Source organism: Cebus imitator, unplaced genomic scaffold (assembly GCF_001604975.1).
Source record: "Cebus imitator isolate Cc_AM_T3 unplaced genomic scaffold, Cebus_imitator-1.0 Scaffold444, whole genome shotgun sequence".
Taxonomy (NCBI): Eukaryota; Metazoa; Chordata; class Mammalia; order Primates; family Cebidae; genus Cebus; species Cebus imitator.
Window position 1 is genome coordinate 2,821,293 of NW_016107759.1, and position 8,085 is coordinate 2,829,377.

The window sequence follows — 8,085 nt, forward strand, 5'->3', positions numbered from 1 at the left end:
AAAAAAAAAAAAAAAAAGAAAAAAAAAGATTCGTTTTGGAGGAGGGAGGAGAACCCAGCTGGAGCCCTCAATGGGGTCGGCCTGGGCAGGTGGGGACTGGCCATCCCCGTTCTGGGAGGAAGGGGCCCAGGACCATTGTTTTCCCAAGAAAGTCCTGTGCAGGACCAGCAATGCTGCCAGGCCCCACCTGGCCCTCGGGGGCCCCCAGGCTTTAAGGGGACTCCTGGCTTAGGGCCAGGCCCTTGATGCTGGAGGAGGTCATGGGTGGAGGAGAGGGGGCACCAAGCGGGTAGCCAGGACCTCAGGGCTGCAGACAAAAAAGGGACTGTGTTGTCCACCAAGTCTGGGCCACATCAACGAATGTGGTTGCGGATCCGCCTCTAGGGGCTGAAAGCCAGGGCGTTGCCAGGCCTGAGGGTCCCTAAACAGCCCTTGGGCCGAGGGCGGGTGAAGCAGGGGCGGGGGGGGGCGGGCAGAGCTCCCACCGCCCCGCCCCCAGGGGGCGCCCCAGGCGCGACGCGGGAGGAGGCAGAGGGGGCGCCAGGCCGCGAGAGAGGAGGCCATGGGCCCTCGAGGGGCGCTTCTGCTGGCGCTGCTGCTGGCGCGGGAGGGACTCGGGAAGCCGGGTGAGCTCGGGGCGTGGCTGGCAGGACGGCGTAGGGGGGCGTTGGGTAGTTGGAGGCCGCGGGGAGCTCACTTCTTGTCTCCTACAGCGTCGCCGGAAGGGGAGCTGTTGTCAGGTAGGGCCCCCAGGACCCGCGATGCTTGTCAGGGCCGCTGGGCCGGGATGCATGGGGATGGGGGGTCCATCTACTGCTCTCTGGCCCCGGCTCCCGAGATTGAGAACTCTGTTGGTGTTGAAAGCAACTAATGGGCGTTGGGGGTGATGGGCGGGCCCTACGGACCACGTGGGAGGGTCCCCCGTGTCATCTACTTCCTGCTGCACACGCGGAGGGGACCCTGGGTGGGCAAAACGTGGTTTCCCGGACTGGGCTGAAGGAGAGAAAGGGAGAGGCTGGGCTTGGGGGGCGGCCTCCCGCAGCTCAGCAGTTCCTCTGACCATCTGAGGACCATGCGGCCAACGGATCATCCAGACGCGCATCGTGGGTGGAGGCGACGCCCAGCTCGGGCGTTGGCCATGGCAGGGGAGCCTGCGCCTGTGGGATTCCCACGTGTGTGGAGCGAGCCTGCTCAGCCGCCGCTGGGCGCTCACGGCGGCGCACTGCTTTGACTTGTGAGTGGGTATACGAACGGAGGGGTGCAGAGGCGGGCAGCAGCAGGGTTGGGGGTGGGGAGTACCACTTAACGTTACCAACGCTCTGATGCCACACTTGAGCGTGAATGTTGTTCGTGGATGCGACCTGGTGTACTGAGCCCTAGGCTCTGATGCAGTAGGTTACACCCATTCCAGCTCCCTTTGATTCCCCTGGAGGAAACCCTGTTCAGGTTCTTCCAGAATGTTCTTCCAGAACCTTTCCACGCCATTTTTGGTATGCTCTCTCTCTTTTTTTCAACCCAAAGTTCACCACTTTCCATCCCACCCTCATCCCCACTCCTGGTGGACTTGCAATGCAGGTGTGGGCACTGAGCCAAGGCCAGCTCCCTGAGGAAGCTGTGTGGACTTCATTCCACCAAGCTGCATTGCCACGGGTGCTTCTGCCCATTTCTCCTTGGGCTGCATGGGGGTGCCCCTGGAGGCCCCTGGCTCAATGCAAGTGTCCTTGGAACAGCTCTGGGAAGTGACAAGACCCCACCCTCTTGCTCTAGAAGCAGGTCCAAGGACTTTGCGTGTGGCCTCTCTGGGCTCTTTCATTTCTCCAGTGGACCCTGGGCCATGAGAAGGACTTGCTATGATGCCCCGGATGAGCAAGTAGTAGCAACTCCACAGTCTCCCTCCTGGGCTAGGCCCCAGGTGTGCTCAGGCAGGCAGCCCTCCATCCAGGGTCTCTGACTGCTCTCTTCTCGTCTACCAGGTATGGTGACCTTGGTGATTCCTCCGGGTGGACGGTCCAGTTTGGCCAGCTGACTTCTGCACCATCCTTCTGGAGCCTGCAGGCCTACTACACCCGGTACTTCGTGTCGAATATCTATTTGAGCCCTCGATACCTGGGGAATTCACCCTATGACATTGCCTTGTTGAAGCTGTCTACACCCGTCACCTACACTAACCATATCCAGCCCATCTGTCTCCTGGCCTCCACACTTGAGTTTGAGAACCGGACGGACTGCTGGGTGACCGGCTGGGGGAACATCCAAGAGGACGAGGGTGAGGCTGGGGACAGGCGGGTCAGGGAGGAGCTATCTTTGTTTGCCTGTTCTCCTTCATAGGTGCAACAGCCCCATGCTTGGTCTGGGGGCAGCCTACGCCCCTCCTGCTCACATTCTCCCCTCATCTGCCAGGGTAGGGACCAAACACCCATTTCTCTCCCCTCCAGGGGCTGTGGGGGTCAGCTTGGCGCAGGCCTGCACGTGGTGGAGGGGTTCTGGAGGGCTTGGTGACATAAACCTCAGACCTGGATTTGTTCTTGGATCTTTTCACCTCCCCTAGTGCCCACCAGTGCTGCAGGCATCAGGCTCCCTGGCTGCCTCGCCAAGCCTCCTTCATCCACCCTAGCTCTGGTCAATTCTCCTGGAGCACTGGGCCCATTCATCTCTCCTAGAAACTTCCAAGCCTTGTTCAACTGCAGCTCCCATGGAAACCCCTCTGGGGGTCCTCCAGTGGACCTGCCCTGGCACCTGCGTGTCTCCCAACATGCAAGCCCTGAAAGAACTGGGCCCAGCATCGGGAGGAGCCCCAGGGCCGGCAGCCCCAGACTGAGTGTGTTCCCTGTATCAGGAATCCACTTCCCTCTGCTCCCCGGTCTGGCCCACAACAATAGTAACAATAACATGAGGTTCCTTGAGCACACACTGTGTGCCTGGCACTGTTCTAGGCTTGGGGACCCAGCAGTGAGCCAGACGAGGCCTCTCTTCCTCCTGGAACTCACCTAGGAATTGAGTTGGCAACATTTTTATACCCATTTTACAGATGAGAAAACTGAGAGGGTTATGGAAATTGCCAAGAACTAGTAAATGGAAAAGTCAGGGACCCTTGCCTTAGAGAGGGTAAAGGATATCCCCAAGTCACACCCTGGCAGTTGGAAGCGGGAGTAGAGAACTCAGCACTGGAGCCGCCTTCCTCTAGAGGAGGGGTCCTTTCCCTTCCTCGAGAAGGGCCCCTGCTGCAAAGATGGGTGGGTGTGAGCCAGGGGCATAGCCAGGCTGCCTCTGCCACCCTCTCTCCCAGGCCCAGGGTGGGCAAGTCACACCAACCTCAGGCTGTGCCTCAAGTCATAGTGCCTGGGAGGCGGGGGGCAGGCATTTCTGGAGCCCTCTGCCTGGTGTGTGCCTTTGCTCTGCCCTGGACTGGCTGTGAGGCCTCGGACAAAGCTGTTCATCTCATGGTGCCTCAGTTTCCTCCCCTGTGAAATTGGGAAACAATAGTTCCACATCACAGGCTAGTTCCCAGGTCGTTAATCCTGAGGGCTGAGGAGAGGCTCCGCCAATGGGAAGCGCTGCCTGCAGGCTGGGTCTTGACTTCTTTGTCATCCTCTGCAGGACAAGGTGCTGGCTGGGACTCAGAGGCAGGAACTGGATAGGGGTGGGCTCCTGTCAGGCTCTGAGACTTCCCTAGCGCCTTGCCGGGCGATATCCCCCTGACTCTCCTTATCTGGGAGTGAGTCCTGATGACTGCTGCCTCCCAGGGGTGCTGGGGGAGCCCTAAGGGTGCATGACAAGCTTGTGCCCAGGCCCTGAACGTGCCCAGCTGCTACTGAGGGCAGGGCTGCAGCCAGGCTGGTGCCACCCCCCGCCCCGCCCCTGGGTCTGGCCTTGGGTGCTCATCTTAACATCATCTCAGCTGCCTTCTTCCCTTCCCCTGCTCCTTTTGGCTAAGGAATCTTTCCATGGGCGCAGGCAGGGCCGCTGTCGCCATTCTGCAGATAGGGAAAGTGAGGCTGGGGAGAGCTCTGACAGCTTGTCCATCCCCCCGGCCTTCTGTGATGAAGATGCTGAGAGCCTCTGCGGTGCTGGGGGCTGGGCTGGAGCTGGGGCTGATGAGGATGAGCTGCCAGGTGCTGTGGGTGCCCCAGGGCCCACCCCCGCAGCCTATTCCATCCCTTCCTAGAGGAGCCTCAGGTTGCTGTCCCTCTCCTTCCCCCATCGTCTCCACAGAGCTGCCGTATCCCTACACCCTCCAGGAAGTGCAGGTTGCCATCATAAACAACACCATGTGCAACCACCTCTTCCTGAAGTACGATTTCCGCATGGACATCTTTGGAGACATGATTTGTGCTGGCGATGCCCAAGGCGGGAAGGATTCCTGCTTTGTGAGTGTTCCTGCCACCATTCCCAGCTTGGGGCCTGAAAGCAACGTGTGTCCCTGTGCCTTATTGGACCCTCAGGTTAACCCCAGGAGGTGGAGACTGTGGCCCCACTCTGCAGACCCAGAAACGGAGGCTTGGCTGCTGCCAGGGGGAGGAGGAGGGCGTTCACCCAGCCCACCCAGCCCCACAGCCCCTCCCACTCTCAGCCTCTCCCCTGCCCCACTCACTCTACCCCAGGCTGACCTCACCCCCATGCCCCTCTGGCTCTCCAGGGTGACTCAGGCGGACCACTGGCCTGTGACAAGAACGGAAAGTGGTATCAGGTTGGAGTTGTGAGCTGGGGAGTGGGCTGCGGCCGGCCCAATCGGCCCGGTGTCTACACCAATATCAGCCAGCACTTCGGGTGGATTCAGAAGCTGATGGCCCAGAGTGGCATGGCCCGGCCAGACCCCTCCCGCCTGCTGCTCTTTCTCCCTCTTCTCTGGGCTCCCCCACTCCTGCAGCCGGCCTGAGCCCACCCGAGCCCATGCAGGCTGGGGCCACTGCTAAGTCAGGCCCTGGTTCTCTTCTGTCTTGTTTGGTAATAAACACATTTGAGTTGACGCCTTGCAGAGCATTTCTCAAACGCGGTGGCTTCATGGACAGCTCATTCTCCGTCCATGCCCCTGGCTCACACCCACATCTGTGCTGCACAATAGAACCATCTGGTGATTTCAATCAGAAAGAGAACTGTGCGTTGCCCAGGCTGGTCTTGAACTCCTAGGCTAGTCTCAATCTTCCTGCCTCACCCTCCTGAGTAGCTGAAGTTATAGACGAACGTCGTGCCCGGCAATGGAACGGGAGTAGTTCCAGGGTGCCAGGAGCTGGGAGGCCAGGAGTAGGGGGGTGTGCATTGGAGGAAATGATCCTGACACTCCTCACCCACCAAGGATCCAGCACAGAAATGCCAGACATCCTGATCTTACCACGGACCCCCCAGGCTGACCTAGCACCAGGATGTGGGTGCAGGTAGTTTATCTGGGAGGTGACTGCAGGAAGTTAGGAAACCGAGGCAGGGAAGGAAGGAACACCAATGAGCTTGCACAAACAAGGAGGTTATCACTGTAGGCAACTGAGGTGCAGTCCTGTGGGGGCCTCAGCATTGGCCCACTGAGGACAAGGACACCAGGGTGGGCATTTCTCTCTTGACACCCCACCCACCCAGAGCTGGGGCAGCCCCAACATGAGGCTCTGAGCACCCAAGGAGTAGGCAATAATGGTTCCTCTTGTGGGACTTCAGCTGGCAACATGTTTGAAAATCATTGTCCTCCCTTGGCAATGTTTTTCTGTATGTATGTATGTATGTGTTTATTTGAGACACAGTCTTGCACTTCCACCCAGGCTGGAGTGCAGTGGTACAATCTCTGCCCACTGCAATCTCCACTTCCCGGGTTCAAGCCATTCTCCTGCTTCAGCCTTCCGAGTAGCTGGGATTACAAGCACCCACCACCATGCCCAGCTAATTTTTGTATTTATAATAGAGACAGCATTTCACCATGTTGGCCAGGCTGGTTTCAAACTTCTGACCTCAGATGATCCTCCTGCCTCAGCCTCCCAAACTGCTGGGATTACAGATAGGAACCGTGCTGGCTGATATAGGTGTAGACACCGGGCCGATTGGGCCGGCCGCAGCCCACTCCCCAGCTCACAACTCCAACCTCGCCCAGCCGGATGTTTTTTTATTTTTTTCATGTTCATTTTTTCAGTTTATTGCTTGAAGGAATTACACTAGTCCAAGTTAAAAGCAGACTCCAAATGGTTACATTAGACAAACTGAGGTTTTTAAACTTGTAACAAGGGAAAGAAGGGAAATTCTACCCATTGCATGGAAATCCTCACTAAAGTTTCCATGAGCCACATGTACCTAAAACCCTTGAACCATCAGCTGATCGTCCTAAGCCAGTCCGACCTCTGCATGGAACTGGCGTAAGTTCTTGCACTGGTCACCCTGTCGCTGAATTACTTCTCCATATTCTCGATGCTCAGTTACAATCCGATTGCAGACAAATTTCCTCTTAAATGCCTTCACTAGTTGCTTTTTATTGTAATCCTCAGTGATCCCTTGGATAGTACCAAGGGGTTTCCTGTCATTTCTCTGTTGAATTCTTGCATGGATCTAATCCTCAGTGCCTGCAGGGAGCAGGTCATCACTCCCCTTTGCACCCCTTTGCTGTTTTTCCACTCCTTTGCTGATGCAAGTAAGATCACTTACTTCCATCAGCAAAGGGGTGGAAAGACTGGAGGTTCCGAATAGTGGACATTCGAGACAATTCCTTTTCTTCGGTGGAGACGGCCTGTGGAAGGCAGTGGTGTGACAGGAGAAGGCAGTGTGAGGGGGACAGCGTGGGGGAGTGAGAAGACTCTGAGGGGAGGCTGCTAAGTCCTTGGCTGCTGCTCAGTGACTGAGGCTGGAGGTGCTTTCAAATCAAGGGACAGAGTACACCTAAGCTACTTCTATCTTTCACGGCCCTCCTGGTGATATAGGAGTTAAGGAGAAATTATTCAGGCAGATAGTGAGGGGAAGGAAGTCCTTGGTAAGTTTTCTTTTTAATGAAAAGCAGCCTCCAAATTACTTTTTTTTCTAACAAAGAGCAGCTTGTAAAATCAACCTGCCGATATAGACAAGCAAGCTGGAAGCTTGCATGGCTGAATGGTAACAGCTGTGTCAACAGGAAAAGCGTGGCTGGGGCCAGGCAGGTCCAACATGGTGGCTCCACCTTCCCCTCTCCTCGTCAATCACGTGCACGGTAAGGAGCAGGCAACAAGGTGCCGGCCAGGTGGAGACCAAATTTGCATAATAAAAGATTAGGGTGGGGTGGCCAGTTTCCTCACAGTATGTAAACGTTGCACCTAATCCAACCAATCTTTGGGCCCTATGTAAATAAGGCACCGCCTCCTCAAGCCTGTCTATAAAACCCTGTATACTCTGCCACCGCTGCGGTGAGGTTCCACTCAAGGGCCCCTCTCTTTCATAGGAGAGTGAGCTGTTCTCCTTTCTCTTTCTTTTGCCTATTAAACCTCCACTGTTAACCTCACTCCACATGTGGTGTGTCCGTGTCCTTGATTTCCTGGGCATGAGGCAATGAACCTCGGATATTTACCCCAGACAACAACGTTGCTTTACTGGGAGTCTTTTGAGTTCCCCCAAATTGTCTTTTAGGGCCAAATTATGAGACCATGGGCCTAAAATTAAGCCATCTGAACGGGCAGCATATTTCAATGTGTTCCTTGAAGCTCTAGGCGCATTCTGATTCAAACTGCCTCTCTGCAAGATACTGGTTCAAAGCAAGCTGAGATTCCTTCCTGTCTGGAGTCTTCCTCTCCCATTCCTACACCTCCTCCTCTTTATCTCTCTCTAAGCTAAATTCTCCTTTTTCTAAGCTCCTCGGTATTCTTGCATATTGACTATTTATGTAAAGACGCTTGAAAACAGAAGGTTTCAAAAAAATCATTTTGACCTTTGTGCTGTTTCTTTAAAGCAAAGGATGAAATTTCCATGTAAAAGACATTCTCCCTATACCAGAAGCAAAGGTAACACTCTACCTTCAAGGGTGAGAAATTGAGACCAAGAGAATCCTGTACAGACATTTTAAGACTAACTCTTGGCCAGGCGCGGTGGCTCAAGCCTGTAATCCCAGCACTTTGGGAGGCCGAGGCGGGTGGATCACGAGGTCAAGAGATC

At 55.8% G+C, this 8,085-nt stretch overlaps 1 protein-coding gene and 1 pseudogene across 1 annotated transcript; one reads left to right on the top strand and one right to left on the bottom strand.

Annotated features, from left to right (window-relative positions):
- The first annotated feature begins 13 nt into the window (after positions 1 to 13).
- Positions 14 to 4,966, top strand: PRSS21 (serine protease 21). The gene is made up of 5 exons (XM_037732239.1): positions 14 to 850; positions 1,068 to 1,234; positions 1,974 to 2,266; positions 4,239 to 4,367; positions 4,602 to 4,966. The coding sequence occupies exons 1-5, from the start codon at positions 563 to 565 to the stop codon at positions 4,604 to 4,606; spliced, it is 882 nt and encodes a 293-aa protein (XP_037588167.1). The 5' UTR covers positions 14 to 562; the 3' UTR covers positions 4,607 to 4,966.
- A 1,094-nt stretch (positions 4,967 to 6,060) lies between these two features.
- LOC108290835 lies at positions 6,061 to 8,008 on the bottom strand (annotated as a pseudogene).
- Positions 8,009 to 8,085: the final 77 nt, after the last annotated feature.

Bases quoted from the DNA above. Each gene is read 5' to 3' on its own strand.
- PRSS21 (XM_037732239.1), top strand. From the start codon at position 563: ATGGGCCCTCGAGGGGCGCTTCTGCTGGCGCTGCTGCTGGCGCGGGAG. The intron at 851-1,067 runs GTTGGTGTTGAA...CTGACCATCTGA, and splicing joins CTCCCGAGATTGAGAACTCT to GGACCATGCGGCCAACGGAT. The intron at 2,267-4,238 runs GTGAGGCTGGGG...TACACCCTCCAG, and splicing joins GAACATCCAAGAGGACGAGG to GAAGTGCAGGTTGCCATCAT.